The sequence below is a fragment of the Podarcis melisellensis genome, assembly GCF_964234715.1.
Source record: "Podarcis melisellensis genome assembly, chromosome: 7".
NCBI classification, from domain to species: domain Eukaryota; kingdom Metazoa; phylum Chordata; class Lepidosauria; order Squamata; family Lacertidae; genus Podarcis; species Podarcis melisellensis.
This window is the reverse complement of record NC_138539.1, coordinates 39089177-39108311: the sequence shown is the minus strand read 5'-3', so window position 1 is coordinate 39108311 and position 19135 is coordinate 39089177. Positions and strand designations below refer to the sequence as shown.

Below are 19135 nucleotides of genomic sequence, written 5' to 3'. Positions count from 1 at the left end.
AAAAGTGGGCCTGTATGGCAATTGTCTTCCTAAGGAGAGTGTCACTTCAACACAAGGTGTTTTGTTTTTGGTTTTTAAAAAAAATCTATCACCTGTGAAATTGCTCAGGACCAGAAGACACACACATAATGACTAGCATGAAGGCACAGCTTTAAAATGGTTGCTTGTTGCAACTGACTTATTGCAGCATGTTATTTGAGGAAACAGTCATGGCTAAGTAAGTAGAAAAATACTTTCTGTGAAGAAGGTATAAGGTTCATTTCCTGGTATCTCCCAAGTCAGGTTGGGAAACCGGGGAGGGTCATTGCTAGTCAGTGCTGACCATGGGAGTCAATGAAGTGCCCTCTTCTACTACCACCACCATCCCTGATCATTGACTAGCTGGGGCAGGTCAGAGTTAAAATATACGTGTGTGGTAGAGGGACCACCAGTTTGGCTACCTCTGGTGCAAGCAATATTAAGCTACATGGACCAGTGATCCTCTAGAACTGAAATCTGAGCAGTTGTATCACAAGTTTAAGTAGCTGTTCTGTGTTTAATATTGGTATGCAGCAGTTATCCAAAAGATTCAGGAATTTTGTCCCATACTATGTGGGAATTAGTTCCCGTTTGCAGAGTACGCAGAAGAAAGCCCTGGGTTGTTTGGCCCTTTAATTAGTTCTCTTTTTCCTTCCTATAAAAATTACGCAAGACACTCTGTTTTAAAGTTCAAATAACATATAACTTTTTGTACTTGCAGTTACAGATTAAATATACAATGCAGGAAGGTGATACTTAAGTTGCTAAAACATCTTACATAGATTTGTATCTAAGGCTGACTAACATTTACAGACTGACTGAAACTCTGAGGCAGACAGCAGCCTAACACAACATACCTGCTGCTCTAACTGTTAAGACTCTTAAACTAACTGCCATAACTGAAATAACTGCCATAACTGCTTCAGGCATATGACATTGCAGAGTTCTACATCTCTTGCAATTAACCCTTTAATGTTAGCATTTTGGATGCTAACATCCCACAGACTCTTCACTCCCAAAATTTTCAGTGACATGGAGAGGAAACTCTAATTTTCTGCTTTTTGACCACAAATAGCTTGCTCAGTATGAAACCACTATGGCAGCAAATAGTAATATGGCCTCCACCTGGCAGCCATTTTGTCTGTACCGTTCCTAAGTTACAGGGATATATAAAGCTGAACAAACTGTTCTGATTTTGTTAATTTATCAAAGTGTCAGTCGGTTGGCATAAAAGGGTCAATGCTGATTTATTTATTTATTTATTTGTCATAAGAGAAAGTCCAATTAAACCTCCACTTTGCCTAGCTCTGGCAACAAGTTCCTATAGAAAACATGGCCAAAAAGATGGAGGGGGGAAGAAAACAAACAAACAAGCAGAAAAAACACCCCACAACATCCTGCCAAAGCTCAATAAACACAAAAATGAAAAGAACATAACAAAAATCAAGGAAATCACCAGGTTTAAATTATAATTTAGTACAGTATCTCTTACAAATGATGAATTACTTTATGTAAATATTTGTCTTATTTATGAAGGGGTGGGCAGGGGACCACAGCTGCATTTTTTGTTTTCTATTCAGTTTCTATTGTAGGCCAAATTGATGTGCCATGTTGACATGCATATTGATGTTCTCTTCTAGTGTCTTTGTGAGGAACACAGAGGAGTAAATCGGATGCGGCTTATGTGCGGGGTTTTTTTTAAAAAAAATGTGCTTGGTTTCTTTAACGACTAAATCTGAACATTAGCTTTGGGTCAAGCTACAGATGACAGCAGCAGATCTGTGTCTTTAAACATGGATCTATACCAGTTTAATAATAATAATAATAAATTATTTATACCCCGTCCATCTGGCTGGGTTTTCCCAGCCACTCTGGGTGGGTCCTAACCAATGATTAAAAACACAATGCAGCATTAAACATTAAAAACTTCCCTAAACAGATGTCTTCTAAAAGTAAGATAGTTGCTTATTTCCTTGACATCTGATGGGAGGGTGTTCCACAGGGTGGGCACCACTACTAAGAAGGCCCTCCGCTGGTTCCATGCAACCTCACTTCTCGCAATGAGGGAACTGCCAGAAGGCCCTTGGTGCTGGATCTCAGTGTCCGGGCTGAACGATGGGGGCAGAGATGCTCCTTTAAGTATACAGGACTGAGGCCATTTACGGCTTTAAAGGTCAGCACCAATACTTTGAATTGTGCTTGGAAACGTATTGGAAGGGTGGATAATCAGGGGCTCTTGCTCATTGCTTGCCTTTATGGCTCCTCCCTAGCCAGATTCACTTCCAGTGTCAGTACCAGACTGTATAAAAAAATGACCTTGGGGGAGAGGCTGCAGGATGCCAATGGGAAGCAGTGGACAGAGGTTGCAGCCCCTACATCATTGCTTTGTAAGTGTAGCGCCATTTTACATATGATTGGGCAGGCCTGCACATTAATCCAGGAAGTCTGTACTTCACAAATCTTAGCCCTATGAGTTTGATCACAGGATATCAGAGACTTTTATATTTTGACCTCATATTTCCCTAGGGATAAGAGATGTGTAGCCAAAGGGTTGGACTGAATAAAAGTATTTTAAATGCTAAGATTTAATGTTGAGTTTGCTGAGAGAGAGAAAAGCCTTTGGAAGAGCTTCATTGTTCTATCAAATCTCTTAAAGAAGTGATATTGCTAGCAAAGCAAAAATTACCATTTCTCTAAATCATGATGTATAAAGAATATGAATGCATAGCAGATCAGAGATAAAGCATTGTCATAACTTCTTAATTCTTAATGTCTATCATGGAAGTGTGAACTTAATTATATATTGATCATATCATATATACAGAGCTGGAAAAATCCCATGCAGTTTCTTTTTAAGGATTTAAAATGTTTTCATTATTCCCTACATAAACTGGTTCCCAAAATGTGATGCTACTTTCTAGGAATACTGATCATGCTTTCTAGAATGCATGATTTACAATGCAATCCTGTATGCATCTAATCAGAAGTAAGCCTCATTGAGTTCAATAGGACTTATTCCCAGGTAGTTGGATGCAGGATCATAACTTCACTGGCTTTCATAATGGTTCTAACTGCACATCCTTCCTATAGGCCAGGAAGGAAAAATCCTCATTAGCACCCTAATTCCTAGTATACTGTCTCATTCTTACTCCCACCAAAATGAATGGTGCCATTGACTTGCACATGGGCTTAGGAGTGGAGTACTAGCTGCCATAGCTCAAACTGGGTACTGTAAAATAAATTATTCCAAGATCAACAATTCCATCCATGGTGTATTGTGATAAACAAAAAATATACCTCTTTCTCCTCCCCCTTTCTCGCCTGGCTCTTGCTATAGTTGATTGGCGTATCCCATCCTTCCTTTTCACACAACGCCTGGTAGAAGGTGGCATTGACCAGAATGCTGCCTGTTTTGAAGGGAGAAGAGGCAGGAGTGGGAACTGTTGCACTGAAAGATGTTAGCGGAGTACCCTTTTCTTGGTGCCGGTTCTTTTTCATGCTCAAATCCAGGGTGCCATTTTCATCCACTTCTATATCAGCTCCCTGATACACAAGGGGAAAGAGAGAAATGTTTAGAGTGTGAACAGTTTGCAGCAACAACATAATAAGACTTGCAGAGCTTTTAAGGGATAAGTGGAAATGCCTGCTTTTATTTAAATTTATCTAAATCTAAAAAACCAGCTTTTCGATTTATACCCGTTAATATTTAATTCTTAGGCACCCTTAAGAGATACCTCTATAATACTCTTTCCATGTTTCTATGCTTAAACACAGTAAGCAGAATAAGATGCTTCTTAAATGTAAACTATATGTACTAAATCCGAGGGGGGTTTTTTACAAAAAAACTTTAGCATTAAATCTCCTGAATCATTTCACTTTTACAGAGAACTATGATCCCTTTTCAGATAAAAGCATTAATTCACTGCTTAGCTCATCAACAGTATTATTATTACATTTCATCCACCCCCCACTCTCTCACAATATTGCAACATCTGTATCAGAGGGGGAGGGGAAACAAATGTACAAATCAGAACCAAGGGGAGCATTTGTCATGGGTCTTTTATATATCAGTGACAATCTCACTTTATCTCAAATGGAGCTTGAATTATAAAGAACTTTTAAAAGGTTTACTGTAATCAAGAGGTCCAGACTATGTCCTTCCCTGAAATGCAGAGCTCCATTGTGGACTGAGATGCAAGCTGTTATTCTTCATGGTCACCCTTATTCTGCCATAAGGCCAAACTCTGTCATGCCTCTGAATGTTATGTGTGAATCATATTTCTCATCTGCTGCACTTTATTAAGAACATAAGAGCCTGCTGGATGAGGGCAGTGGACCATCTAGTCCAGCATCCTGCTCTTGCAGTGGCCAACCAGAGGCCTACACAAAGCCTGCAAGCAAGTTCTCAGTGCGAGAGCACACTCTTCTCATTTGTACAGAGAAATCTACCAGTTAAGTTAGTAGTTGTACAACAGTGTCTACACAGGTTAGAACGTCTGCCCCCTGCACCAGTCAAATGGCATGTGCCTCCCAGGACGTTATAGTACAGAAAACTGGGGCACTGCACTGGATTATCTGGTTATGATTGATCAGGGCCAGCCCAAGACATTTTGGCACCTGAGGCATACCACAAAATGGTGTCCCCCACCAAGGAAGAAATGCTGAGTGAAAATCTACATCAGGAACATGGAGGCAATAAAGATCCACTCTGGGAACAAGGGTAGGAGGAGACCAACAGATCTGGCCTGCAAGGGGTGTGCCACTGCAGCAACAGTAAAAGCTGATGCATTCATTGGAGGCCAGATCTCTTGCCCCTGTGGATCCTGTCACTTGAGGTGGTCAACTCACTTTGCCTCATGGCACAGTGCTTCATCAACAGTCAGGCCAAAGAGCTTCAAAAGAGGCAAGGATTCACTATGGCAATAGTTTCCATAAACCCTTGCCTGTTCATTTGTATTGTATCTGATAGAACAGCCAGAGAAATTCACTGGGGAAATCTATATCACACATCCAAGATGTGTGGACTAGAAGAAGAGGAAAGTTTTTCTTCTAACTGTGGAAGGGAAGAGGAGGAGCAATTAACCCATGGAGAGATTCAGTAGACAGCCAGATGCTGCTTAGGGATGGATGGGTGATATGTGGAATAGTGCTTTGGGTATGCATCTCCTTAAGAGGAGAACTATGCAGAACTCCAAAGCACTAGTTACATACCAGGCATACAATTATAATAAATAATAATAATATTTTTTTTTATTTGTATCCCACCCTCCCTGGTCAAAGCCGGGCCCAGTCATTTTGGATCAATTATTCCAGATATTTATTTAAAATGCAGAGTAAAATCATGCAGAGTAAAATAACCAACACCTGGAAATGAAGGGTCAAGTGAGTCCATGTGCAGCCTACTTCTCCACTGGGGTGACTAACTTGTTGCTTGATGGAATCCTATGGCTGTCCCTGGCCCTGGAGGTCTCATATTGTCTAACAGTATCTGGCCTAACGCTTTACCTCACATGCCTGACAAACAACTCAGCTGGTTGGCTAGAAAGGGGAGGGAGTTTTGAACATTGCCCACAATCAAAAGGAGAGTCAAATGTTCCTCAAACTTTGTACAGTCAGTAAATATCTCAATGGCATCCAGTTGTGAATGTAGATGTCAGGTACAATGTTGATTGAAAGAAGGCCAACCACTTAACATAGACAATCCTGGTAGCAGCATCCAGTTAGCAGAACAACTCCTGAGAAAAATAGCTCATTTTGACCTAACATTCTCCAGCTGTAGCACTGTATGCTGCTTCTCAAAGCACTAGCCAGGAAATGTTATGCCTGCATGATGCTTAGACACAGGCCTAGAAAAAGAGATCAGTTCATCTTAGTTCCTTTTGAAAAGTTGAAAACAATCAGGCCAATTGCCTGAGAGAGTGCAAGTTAGAAACTCTTGCGTTTGTTCCTCTCGTATGACAAAGTCCACATTTTCAATCCCCCAGCTTAAAGAGAGATATGCTTTATTATACTTATGGGAAGTAAATACACTTCTAATATGTTCATACACTAAGATGCTTTCGTTATATCTTTTTGCCCCTTTTTAGTAAATAGTTTAATCTCCTGTGATAGTTTTAAGCCCCGACTTTGACAGTACAGCTTATCCTGGATAATAACTTAGTAACCACAACATCTTATGCCATCTGTATAATATCAAATACATTTTTATATCAGCATTAAAAAAAACCCCTTACTTACAAAAATCCAAGATATTAACTGTATCACTGCCAGCTGAACTTCCCAGGACCTGAGCACATTGTTGCCATGATTACCCTTGTGTTTTTTTGGCTTCATAGCTGATATATAAGTACAGCCATGAAACAGAGCTACAAGTAATCAAGTTTAATGGCCACTGTAAAGTAAAATGCTAAACATTGTAGTTGCTGACATTTTTCATAGGGGGAAAAAAAAACTTGGGTTAAGTCTGCCTGACCAACATTCACATAAAATGCCAGACCTCTGTGACAGATGGCTTAGGAGAAGATGCCATGCAATGGGGGATGCAGTAGTTTTATAGTGCAAAAACCATAAATAGTGCAGATTTTCTGTCACTGACAAAATACCAGCAACTCAGAAGGCAGGAGACAACAGCAAACAAATTCCATAAAACAGTCAAAGTCTTCTCAAATTAAATCACAGATCCAAACATGTCAGGAAACACATCTGACAGTTGGGAATCTGGCCTCATTTAGCAGCACCAAAGAGGCTTGGTTGGAAGACAATACACGTTTGTTGATGTGAATATGAAGATACTGGCGAGGGCTATCTTCTGATGTGCAAGGGAGTTGGGTTGGTGAGTATGTACCTAATTCAGATCGGAAAATACCCGGGTTGTGTAACAAGAGTGCAGATGGGGTTTAAGTGAGCTCACAGATGTACACAACAATCAAATACAGTCACAGAGATATAGCCCCTTGTGCTCACAGGAGGATGGATCCCATGTTTACAACATGGCCTTTTTATTCAGTCCAATATAAAATTGCTATAACTTTTGCTGCAGTCTCAACCAACGCCAGGTGGAAGACTATCAGATTCTCTCTCTCTCTCCCCCCACCCACATCCTGCCCTTAATAGTAGATCTTTCAGTGTTCTTTATTGTTCAAATGTTTTTAAATATCTGCATTGAAGTGATTATCAACAGAGAGTAAAGAACATTTCTAAAGGATAGAATTGCCTGCTTTATTTATACAGCTTATTTTCATCCTGTCAAAGTAAAGATGTGTTTACATTAGTGCTATGCTGAAAATACCTTCTGCTTTTTTAAAGCATTCTCTACCAAATGACAAGAAAAGAAATTGCATTCAAAAAAATTCAAGGAGACATTGTTGGTGAAACTCTCCTGGGTGGGTTGCCAGATTTTTGTTGCAATTGCTTTACTTCTGAGGTAGCTCAGAAATTTTGTGATTGTCCTTTCATCCTGTGGCTAATTTATCCAGTGATCTGCATTCAGCAGCCTTCCTGGGTGCCTGCACTTCCTGAAAACCCCATAACATCCTTGACTGGGTTTCCCGTAAGCATGGGAAGATGGGAAGGCTTCCAACTGAGCATCTGTCAGCTGTTCATTATTATTTGTTAAGTGGAATCTGTTTACTTTTAAAGAAATCTGAAAGGAAAGTTTTTTTCTAAGGCACAAGAGAAAACTTTCCACTTAAAAACACAATCAGTGAGAACTCTTAACTCAGACACAGATTAGTCAGGCTTCCTGCCCTTCAGTTAAAACCCAGGGGAAAGTATCATAAGGTACCTCCCTCCCAATGGGGCTTTTTCAGAGCAGAAGATGTGGGCAGCCAAGGAGGCTGCTAGACACTGGAGAAATGTTTACTGTATTGGAAAGAAAACACACACACCACCTTCAGATGCCTGGACTCAATCCCAAAGCATCCTGCAAATGAGGCAAAAAAGGGGATGTTCCTTTTGTGAAGCAGAAAACTCTTAAGAAATTGGGGGCAGGCTTTGGCCCAGCAGTATTTTGAATGTCTTTAGGAGGTAAGCGATACTTTAAGAAGAATCATGAAGTTTCTTTCTCGAGATTAGAGTCACTTAGAGTGTGTGAGGGACACTGTATTATTTCTGGTTTATTTTTTATCTGCCTGAAAGAAAGACGAAATCATGCAGCTTTTATTGTGTTGAATAGTATTTTTAAAAATGTTTTGGTCATTTTATGTTTTGGGAACTGCCTAGAGAACATGTATTATTGAGTGGCCAATGCAAAGTACAGTGGTACCTCGGGTTAAGTACTTAATTCGTTCCAGAGGTCTGCTCTTAAGCTGAAACTGTTCTTAACCTGAGGTACCACTTTAGCTAATGGGGCTTCCTGCTGCTGCTGCACCGCCGAAGCACGATTTCTGTTCTCATCCTGAAGCAAAGTTCTTAACCTGAAGCACTATTTCTGGGTTAGCGGAATCTGTAACCTGAAGCGTATGTAACCTGAAGCATATGTAACCTGAGGTACCACTGTATAGCCAACAAACAAACAAATATTAATTCTAAATATTCCTTTCTAATTCCTTTCAAGCAGGAGTGAAGCTCTGGCCTGCAGGCCAAATGTGGCCTACTTGGCCAACTCAGTCAGGACCCCTGAAAGTGCCCCAGGTTACCCCTCATGTACTCCTGCTTTAAAGACACCTGAGCCAACGCCCATCACCACAACTTGAAGCAGTAAGTTCGGTGACTTAATTATGTACTATGTAACGTATTTCAGTGATCCTCAGGAAGCAGTGCTCCCAGGGTTCTGACCAATGGGTCCAAAAACAATGGGACAACTGACAAGAACTTAGCAGTTCTTTTTATTTTATTTTTTAAAAAAATATTTTCTGTGGTTTTTATGGTTGTATGCAACTAAGTGATACTCAGAGTAGACCCACTGAAATCAATAGATTCGAGTGAGTGATAGTGGGTCTACTCTGAGTATCACTTAATTGGACATCACCATTAGTGTTTAATACAGTGGAATAACTTTAAAATTAGATTACCTTTCTTTTGATTCTGTCAGCACTGCTCTCTCTCTCTCTCTCTCTCTCTCACACACACACACACACACACACACACACACAAACACACACAAATGCCCACATGCACACACACACACACAAAATTATCTTTGGGTACAGTTCTGATTCACTTGTCAACTTCACTATTACTAATACAAGGAAAGAGAGGAAAAACAAATATGTTTTTCATCCTAGTTTGTGCTATTTGCTTTTCTGTTTTGTTTTCTTTCAAGGCACAGTATGTATATGTCATTTTGTCCAAACATGTTGGGAGGAAAACACGCAAACATTAAATAGAATTCTTGGCAAGAGGCAGCTCAGAGGAGAAAGACAGAATGTACGGCTTGTTTCTTCCTCTTTGAGTGGCAGCCACATAAGCCATAAGATAAAACTGGGGGAAACTGTGTCTTGATGTGATTGATATGTGATGCTATATGACATGACACAACAACTTGCATTAGAGTAGAAGTTGTGAATCTTAATAGCTCCAAAAATCATTTTGCCACATTGTAGGACAAGGCCACGTGCAACGGGTTAATCTGAAAGGTTTCACTTCAACCCCTTGGTGCTTAAGGCTGAATCATTGGTAAATCTCTTATTTTTCTTTCAGTCACCCACAAAATGAAACAAGAGAGATAGCTCTTGCTATTTTTAAATGCATCAGGATTGTCAAAACCAACTCTAATTTTTATTTTTTATTTTCCTGGTAATTAACTATATTTGCATGCAGTTGATTGTAGACAAATGTAGAATATCTGCAATCTGATTCAGTTATCCAAATTAATTTCTAGAGGTTTGTACACAATATATGAAACATCACATGAGATCTCTGAGCCTTTCCTAGATTCCACTATCGCTGCCATTGTATTTGGGGAAAATATATTTGTGATCATTTTATTTATGCTGCTAATTATACCTTTCCCTTAAAGCATGTATTGCCTTAAAGCATTGTGTTTGGTGGATGTTCCTTGTATAAATGTGGATTGAATTTTGTATTGCAAACCCAGTGAATACAGCTATGAAGTGGTACCCTCCGGAAACAGATCCTCTGGAAACAGATCCTTCCACAAGGCATGTTTCTGGCAGGAATTCCCACCAAGTGAAAATGTCAGGAGGAGTCACTAAAGTGCCCCTTGCACTTGGGTGAGAATTGCTGCAAGAAACATGCCCTCGAGGGAGGAAATGATTCTGAAACATGTTGCACCTGAAATAAATCTCATTTCTAGAGCCTGGATTTTTTTCCTTTTTCTTTTTTTGCCATTCAGATGTGCTTTCCCCCCCAGATTTAATCAAAAGCTGGATTTTTTTTAAAAAAAAAGAGAGAGAAAGAGACTGATGCCCTGTTCCAAAATGCATACTAATAAGGAAATAAAACTGACAGATAAGACAATCTGGAGACAATGAGGGATGCTTTTTGTCCTGATCCCTGGGGTTCGAATTTGAAAGCTGGCGAGCATCATTTCTACCCTTCCATCCATCCCATTCTCAAGACCCAGAATATATTTTCTTGCATTATGGTGAGCAGAATAGATAACATTTAAAGAGAGGATAGTTATAGGCAAGGCCAAAGAGAGGATATATTAATGCCAATTATGTTGCTGTTCCCTTTTTGTTTTATTTTAGTAGATATAAGTAGAGCTATGGTGGGCTTCAGGAAGAATAACTGGATGTTGGCAGGTTACTTCACAGTCTTTGTTTAAAAACTCATGACTCAATCTACCAAGAACTTTTCATTGACAAGTAACTCTGAAACAAATAGAATTTACACAAAAGCACTGCTGTTCATTCATGTTTACAGAGGAGATGTCACCAGTAGGGGTTTATTTTCTGAGGGGCTGGGAGGTTCACATGGAAAAGCTGGATTGGAGAGGAGAGAAAGTTATACCCTTTCAATTTTATTTTATTTTATTTTTAAATCCAAACTAAATGAAGGCATTTCTTGAGAAGATGGTGCGCAGGCTTGAAATGCATCTTTGCAATTAAAAGAAAAATAATGTGCAGTGTGAACAAAAAAACAAAGTGATCATCAAATTAAAACCAAACAGGTTTACAGTATTTGATTCACTTTATATTTTCAAACCTCAGTAATTTGTTTTAGTTTAGGCACCTGCATCCATAGACTATTGCAGTATGCATTTCTCTGTTTAAAAATCTCAATTTCCTAAAAAGGAGCACTATCCAAACCAAATAAAAAGAATGTGTGTGATTTTGGCTACTTCGTCTCTTTGAGCTTTGCTTGCCTTCACTCTGGCCAGAAGCTAATTCTCATTCTTCTGTCAGATATTTTGTACCACTGGTTGTCATCATGCCCTGCTGGAAGTTTGGCAAAAGTGAAGGCTGGCAGAGGACAATGCCTGACGACCATTTTAATACAAAAAAAAATTATTTCTGGATGAAAATCACACCCACCCACCTCCTATATGCCCCAAATGCTGCCATGAGTGGTTACGATTGCCTTCCGCTTTTTTGGCAAACGCAAAACAGGTGTACAGCTGAAGAAGAAGAACAATAATAATCTTATGCCTGGTCCCTTTATTACCTTTCTTTGGCAAGAAAGGTCTGTTTCTAAGGTCAGCCAAAGGTAGGGGAAGCAATTTAATACAGCCTCTGGCACCAGTCTCCTTTTCAACAAGAGGGGGTGGGGGTGGCAAAGTAATATCTGCCATAGCCCAGCACTAGAAAATGTCTCTGGCCAATATCGTGAATAAAAGCTGTGGATGCAGAGATAGCCAGCAACACACCCCGGGCCCTAAAAATGGAGTTGTCTTGATAGGCAGGCTTTGAATGCAAGGATGTCACTATCGTTGGCTCCAAGAACCTGGCTGTTGCAACGGCAGTTGGGTGCGAGGGGGGCGGGAAGGAAAACCAGAAAATTTTACTGCACTGAAGACAGGCCTCAGATATCTGATCTGATTTTGCCCGTGCGATAAAAAGATGAGCTTTCCCACTAGGCAAAGCAGTCAGTTATGTGGAACAGGAGTCCCGCTGAAGAAGCATCTCTTCAGCCAGAATAACTGCTCTCAAGATCCTGCCATTATGAGTCTGCTGCGGCATTACACAGTGGAAAGCTTGCTAAACAGACATCTCTCTGTGTCCCAGAGAATGTCTCCAAGTACAAAGGCAATGTTGTATGTGCCATTCTATAACACTTTTCATTCATCACCCATTTCCATGCCCTGCTCCCGTCTATCTTTTCTACAAGATGGATTATGTGAGCTTCTGCCAACACCATGGTCCAGTCCCTAATGGTGCTATAAATGGTATCCAATGGTACTAAATACAGCTTTCAACAACAACGGGCCGAAGTTGTTTGTTTTCCAGGTTTCATAGCCAGAGGTGTTTCATACCCTATGGAGCAAGGTTTTTCACAACACAAATTTACTTTTGTAACTCTTAATGCACCCTGAAAATAAAACTTGATTACAAGGAAATAGGCAGAGTTATCAATGGGCTATTCAAATGATCTTTCCCTATGTTCATCACGCATCACACCTTTTATTCACCTCTTTAAAATATTCAGTGGAATTATCAGTAGCAAAAACAACAAAACAGAGATCTGTGATAGCCCCTCCCCATCTCATTTCTATTAATTTTAATAACCAGACTAATGCTGGTAACTTGCAGTAGTATTTGCACCATGCAAATAAGCCTCATTTCAACAGATTCTGCACCACTATCTCCCAAAAACCATTTCTGGAGTCAGAGTTCCCCCCTCTTTCTTCCCTTATTATTATTATAGTGACTTTCCACAGCACAGTTTTTGCATTTCTTTTCTTCCGCTATCTCCCCCTACCCCCACCCTCCCATCTCTCTTCAAAAGAACATGCAAAAAGGGGCTGCTCTTTTCCCCTCTCTCTCTTTCGCTCTTGGAAGGGAAGGAAGGAATTGAATGCAATCACTAATATGAAAGACAGTTTATTCACACAGTTCAGTAGCTAGCACACCCTCCAGGTTCTTGGACTTGCCTACCTTGGCAGACAGACTCTGTGGTTTGTTGGAGAGGATCTCTGCTGCTTCCCTGCAGTGGGTGGAAAGGTTCAGGATTGCAGCAGCTGCTGCTATGTGGGTGTCTTCACTACATTGACCGTAGCCATAAGAGTTGGCATGGCAAGGGCTCTGTGTGTGGGCGCTAGCACTAGGCAGCCGATTAGAAAATTTTCCTGGATTTGAAAAATGCTTTGCTGTTGAAAAGAGATTTGATTAGAAATAGCTCGAGTGCAACTGTCCCTCTGTTAAAGATACTGGGGTTTTATGTATTATCATTTTATACAATAAAAACAGGCAAATAATACATTAAAGTAAGTCTGTTTTTTACTGGGAGCTCTACCATTGCTATTAAGAAGCATTAGAATTGAATGCATTTAAAACATGAGATCATGAGATTAGTTAAGAAACCCAGAGTTGCTTTATAAATGTGCAGGTGCTCCCATTTTCAGTGAGAGCCTAAATTGTGGGTCCTTTCCTCAAGACTTAATCACTCCTTACACAAGAAATCTTTCACTTCCATCAAGTCCAGTGGTGGATGAATAAAGAACAAACAATATTTGGCTCAGCTGTAATTTAAACACAAATGGGCTTGGAAACTTTATTAACATAAACATGATGAATTCCATGGAACTCTGAGTTATAATATATAAAACCAAAGCAAAATTAATCGGCCTAAGCTATAACAATGCTGGGTTGTAGCCAAAAATGGTTTGCCTCAAGTTTACTGCAATGTTTTGCTCTTCTTGTGAAATCAGTTTGAATCTTAGAAGGCTGGAGCAGTTAAATAAAATATAATTAACAAATGTTAATTATAGTATACATAAGAAAATGAATATAGAGCATACTGTAAGTGTCAGCTATATTAAAAATAAAGAAAACAGAGCTAGGGTTCGCCAACAGCGCGCCCCATGTCACCTCAGAAGTAAATTCAATTACTTCAGTGGCACTTCCTTCCTTTTCCTCCACTGTGTTTCCCTTTCAGAAGGTATTCCCTTTCCCAGGACACCAAAGCATCTTTTTAAATTCCTTGGCTGCCATTATTATTAATATGATGATGATGATGATGAAATGGTTTAGAAATTAGGCATATGAGCAATTTAAACAGAGAATCCTGGACAGGGATGATGAACCTTCATATATTGTTGGACTCCAACTCCCATGAGCCCCAGGCAGCTTTGCTGATGGTCAGAGATTATGGGAGCTGTAGTCCAGCAACATCTGGAGTTAGGTGTTTCCTAACCCTGATCTAGGGGAAATGTTTCGTGAAGAGCAGCAGTAGTGGCAGGCTTTGGGCTCTCAAATTTCAGCAGCGTCCTGTGTGACACTAACATTTGCCACCCCCACCTCTTCCACTCTGTTTTACAGCATTGGTCTGGCGTGCCCTGCAGCATGGCACCCAGCATGACCGCACCAGTCATGCCACCCTGAAATTGCCTCTGGAAGCAGTCTTTTTGTAAAGTGCCCATGCACTTTGTTGTCACAATGCCTATTGACTTCACACCATTTAAAAAGGGTGTCTTTCTGAAATGGCAATTTGGGTGTGCCCACAGCTCATGTGTAGTTGTCTCTATGGACCCCAGCCAAAGCTTTAAATTGCCAGATGATATTGCTTCAAAGCCTCTGGACTAAAAAATTATGTGAACAGCTATTTCTTAGGGGACTCCAAGAGTCATGTAGTAATGACATTTGTGCCAAGATTATTGGCAGCCCAAGAAATGTCAGAAATATTGTCCAGGATCTTGTTTGCTGTTTCAATACAAAGATATATCAGAGGTTCTCAGGAATAGTTTCTTCAGGCCTGGCAAATTACAGACAGGATTTTCAGTTCAGAGGGGATTGACTTTGAATTGAGAAAATACAACCTACCAGCCCTATATTTTGACAAGGAGTATGCATAAAATCCTTTAGGGACAGGATGACAGTTAAAGTAGACCCACTAAAATCAATGGGGCTTAAGAGTAGATTCATTGAAATCAATGATGACTAACTTAAGTATGAACAAGACTGGATCTAACCCATTCAGACAGATTGTGGTGTGCATAATCTAAAGTAGTTTCTAAATTCAGGTAAACCCTCAACCCAGCCTTTTTAAAAAAAAGTTTTGGGGTTTCTTTGGAGACAGGATCGTGTGCAGGAAGGTGAGAGGCGGAAGAGGCAGTTTTGTCACACAGCTCTGCATGCAAATTCAAGGAGCAACTTGTGTGCCAGCTGTGAGTCAGGGGCCACTAGCAGAAGCAAAAAAGCAACCTGTCTCCTCTCATATCAGTACAAATATCACATCACCCGTCAAACTAGTGTACCCCCCGTTATGCAATTCAAACCTGAACAATAGTTTGAAACTCATCTAGTTTTTCTAAATAGATCATGAGCAGTGGCGGATGGTGACCATTGAGATTGGTGGGGCAGAAGACAGGGAGACAAGCAGTAGGTGAATCCAAAGCTAATTTAAGACAGAGCTATTCCCTTACTAATTTTAAGTCCTGCAGCAGACTCTGGGGGCTACCTAAGGGCAGAGTGACGTTGCTGGGGCAGTGCCCCATTCACCCTAATGGACAAGCCCACCACTGGTCATGAGTGTAATATCACAACACTATTTTTAACTGACCAGTGGATCCTCTCCACTTGATTTTCATGGGGTTGTTTTCAATATAAATCATTATGAACAAGTGTCACAGATTTCAGGCAATAAGCAAATATCAAGTGCTACATTCCATATACAGTATAGGTTTGGTGCTGCATTTTCAAGTAAAAATAAATAAATACTGGACACCTCAGTCCATTAAGCAACTCATAGATTACTTGTATTGGATGCACTGAAGTTTTTAATGTTTGATGTTTTATTGCTATTATTATTATTATTATTATTATTATTATTATTATTCTGTTGGGATCCATCCAGAGTGGCTGGGGAAACCCAGTCAGATGAGTGGGGTATAAATAATAAGTAGTAGTAGTAGTAGTAGTAGTAGTAGTAGTAGTAGTAGTAGTTGTTAACTGTGCATGTGTGATTGGGACCAGCTATTCCTTTACTATGGTAAGGTGAGGAACCAAGAGCTCTCTATATGTTGTTAGACTTCAGCTCCAGTCTGCATGGCCAATGGTCAGGGATGATGGGAGTTGTAGTCCAGTAAAATATGGTTCCCATCACCCTACTATGGTATGTTTGGAAATGTTTTGGTCATCCAGTGCTGCTTAGCTATGCTAGGCTATGTCCAATTAAGGTTGGATTGCATTGGTTTTAGATGCTAATGTGCATATTTTTTATGCTTCCAAGAACGTTGTTATGTTATTATCCACCCTGAAACAGTTTTTTTTGCGATGAAAGGCAGAATATAAATTTTGGAAACACAATAAAATAATATTTGTATATTCATGCAAGCTGATATAGAAATAGAGATTGAATTTGTCTGCCTTCCACTTACATTCAAGGAACTGTGGCGGGGTTTGTCCTTGTATAGCTGGCACCAATGTACGTTTGCCAAAGACTTGGGCATCAAAACTAGCATAGTCAAATGGTACTTTCCCACATTTCTCTTGCTCTCTTATGAAGGAGGTTCTGGGGGATGGTGCTGGTTGAGCAGATCGGCAGCTATACTGAGATATCTCAAGTTGCTTCACCAAGTTTGTTCTGCAGAGAAAATGAAGGGAACAATAAGACAGAACAATAGTGAGTATGGTTTCAAAAATGCTGCAGTGCTGAGTGCTCCTGTTTAGTACTCCAGCTTGCCATCCTTGCCATCCTTCAGGATACTCCATCCCATTCCCCCTCCCACCTAGTTTTCCCATTTCCATTCCCCACAATAGTTAGCATTCTGTGGCAACTGAGCATGCACAGTCCTTACTGTGCTAGTTTTTACCCCATTTACTAACTGCATGCATAATGCATTTTGTACTCATGGAAAAGGAGTCACAAAGTTAGTTCTCCATGCAGGAAAAGACACTTGACCTGTACAGAGTAAAACAAAACACCAGAAATAGCTGGCTAAATTTGCACCTCAATCTGTTTACTCATTCCAAGTTTCCTGTGTCTTCCACAGGACACTGGATTTGATTTCTTTTCTTTTTTTTTAAAGCAAACAGGAATATTTTAGGGCATTTCACATTATAATGTTATAATATAAGTGAAGCTTACCTGTGGACCTGATCATGGCACTGCCCTGTTTGGGGAGACTCATGCTGATTTTTTTCCTGAGACATTGCCATTTTTTCAGCTGCAGCAATTGGACAACCAGAAAGACTGTTTAAAAGAGATTTGCCACATATGAGGAGCCGTGAAAAACCTGCATTTCTTCTCTCCAAAGATCTAGGATCTTTATAGTGCATTTTGGCAGCATAAGCAAAATACTCCTCACATGATTCTGTGGTTCATCTAGATCTCACTATTCTAGCTTACGGAAGTCCAACCATGTCTCTTTCTAGAGCTAACTCAGGCATCTGTTTCCTGCTGGGGCTTGCTCCCCTCTGCATGTTTTGAGGATCCCTTGATCGTTGCAAGTTTGGGGCACTCTTGAGCAAGATGTTCTCAATAGGAAGGTCTGCCCTTGTCCTCACTACCGGCACTGCTGCCCATTCATTTGACCTCTCCCTCTGTGTCCAGTGATGCTGAATCTTAATACCTGCCCTGTTAGGCTGCCCTTGCTCAGCCACTCATACTTCAGCCCTAGGCTGTGAACTCCTCACCTGCCCTTCGCTACCTTCACCAGCAATAAAAGTGGCTGTGTAAATATTATATTCATAATATAATGCTCATTTCTGTATCTATTTCTGTTGGGGTGAAGTCAACCCAAGCCAAATGTATCAATGATTTTGGTGTGTTGGATAAAATCATGATGAATCATAACCTGAACATATGTTGAGGAAGTCAGAAGAAGTACATTGGGGGTTGAAGGGAATCAAATCAGATTGCTTTCACCACATAAAATTGGTTTTATCTGTGTTCCTTTGGAATTTGCTTTAATTCCTGTTGTTCCTAGTTGTTAATTAAGGTGAAGCAACACGACTATTTAACTTATATACAAATATGCAATTCAAAGCAAAAGTAAAAAATAATATCAGAGAGTGGGCAGCACACATTTATATAAATCTTCCCTGTCTCTTCGGGCAGAAGTGATGAACTGCCTGCCTGTTAGCCAAGTCTCCCTACCCTCACCCAAGCAATTTCATCTGCCCTCCAAGAACTCAGAAATGCAACAACGGCATCTGCAGCAAGTCCCTCTGCTGCACTGGGCTGGAAGGAGAGAGTTAAATCATGCCCTCTCTGCTCATCAAATCAATGATCTGTAGACCAGAGGGCAAGATTTCCCCCTCAATCTTGGTACTGGACAAGACAGAGTTTCCTCTCTGACGAGGACTGTAATGGGGGGATCTAAGCTTTGCTCTTCTTCTGATCTGCACAGATTGCTGGGAAGTGCGAGGGCCCCCCCTCTCTGAATGTGTGTGCGCTCTGATGAGTGTGTAATATGTGCATGCTCACTTTTTTAGACATACCCACACCCATGGCACGTGTCCCCCAGAGAGCAATCACCCCTAAAAGGCTAGCCACCCTATCTCTAAGCATTGGTTTCAATAGCTTATGATCACTGAGTGAACCTATTTCTATTGCATTTATCCATAAACACTAATATTTTCAATACTGCACTAAAGTAAATTGACACAATCCAGTCAAAGTTAAGCACTTTTAACTCTCAAATATGCCACTGGGACCATTAAATATGTGCTCAACTCTCTACCACTGAAAACACTGAATCTAGAAGTGCTTCATTTTGGCTGGATTGTGTCCTAAAATTGTACACACCATACAGATATCACTTGTAGGGTATAAGGGATGGTTTTATGGGGGTAGGATTGCAAAAGCCAAGTACCTATGCTGCCATTTTGATATAACGTGAGTGACAAATATTAATTAAAATGTTCCCTTCTTGAACAGGTTAGTTCAGGGATGGGGCAACAGTAGCCCTGCAGATGTTGTTGGGTTGTAGTTCCCATCAACACTGAGCATTGGCATGCCAGTTGTGGATAGAGGGAAGTGGATTTCAACAACATCTGGAGTCGACTGTTTCTGCATTCCTGGCCTAGTTTATCACCAGTGCTAACAGACTAGG

General features: G+C 40.4%; 1 protein-coding gene and 1 long non-coding RNA gene across 15 annotated transcripts in view; one reads left to right on the top strand and one right to left on the bottom strand.

Annotated features, from left to right (window-relative positions):
* The window catches only part of ST18 (ST18 C2H2C-type zinc finger transcription factor), a 187858-nt gene that overhangs the window by 21943 nt on the left and 146780 nt on the right, over positions 1-19135 (bottom strand). For all 10 annotated transcript variants that reach the window (XR_014170004.1, XM_081917514.1, XM_081917513.1 and 7 more), the window contains 4 exons: positions 17167-17271; positions 16457-16662; positions 13017-13228; positions 3316-3561 (listed from right to left, as the gene is read on the bottom strand). Coding sequence is in view for 9 of the 10 variants with exons in the window: in XM_081917514.1 (XP_081773640.1) it covers positions 3316-3561; positions 13017-13228; positions 16457-16662; positions 17167-17271 (769 nt within the window). In the remaining variant the exon portion in view is untranslated. The remainder of the gene's footprint in view (positions 1-3315; positions 3562-13016; positions 13229-16456; positions 16663-17166; positions 17272-19135) is intronic.
* The window catches only part of LOC309373455, a 31999-nt gene continuing 13742 nt past the window's right edge, over positions 879-19135 (top strand). For 2 of the 5 annotated variants that reach the window (XR_014170044.1, XR_014170045.1), the window contains exons 1-3: positions 879-1477; positions 8576-8715; positions 16585-16701. This is a non-coding gene — a long non-coding RNA (uncharacterized lncRNA). Of the gene's footprint in view, positions 1478-3567; positions 6851-8572; positions 8716-16584; positions 16702-17245; positions 19129-19135 lie in introns of those variants that run through there. The other 3 variants (XR_014170048.1, XR_014170046.1, XR_014170047.1) reach the window with 3 other exon arrangements.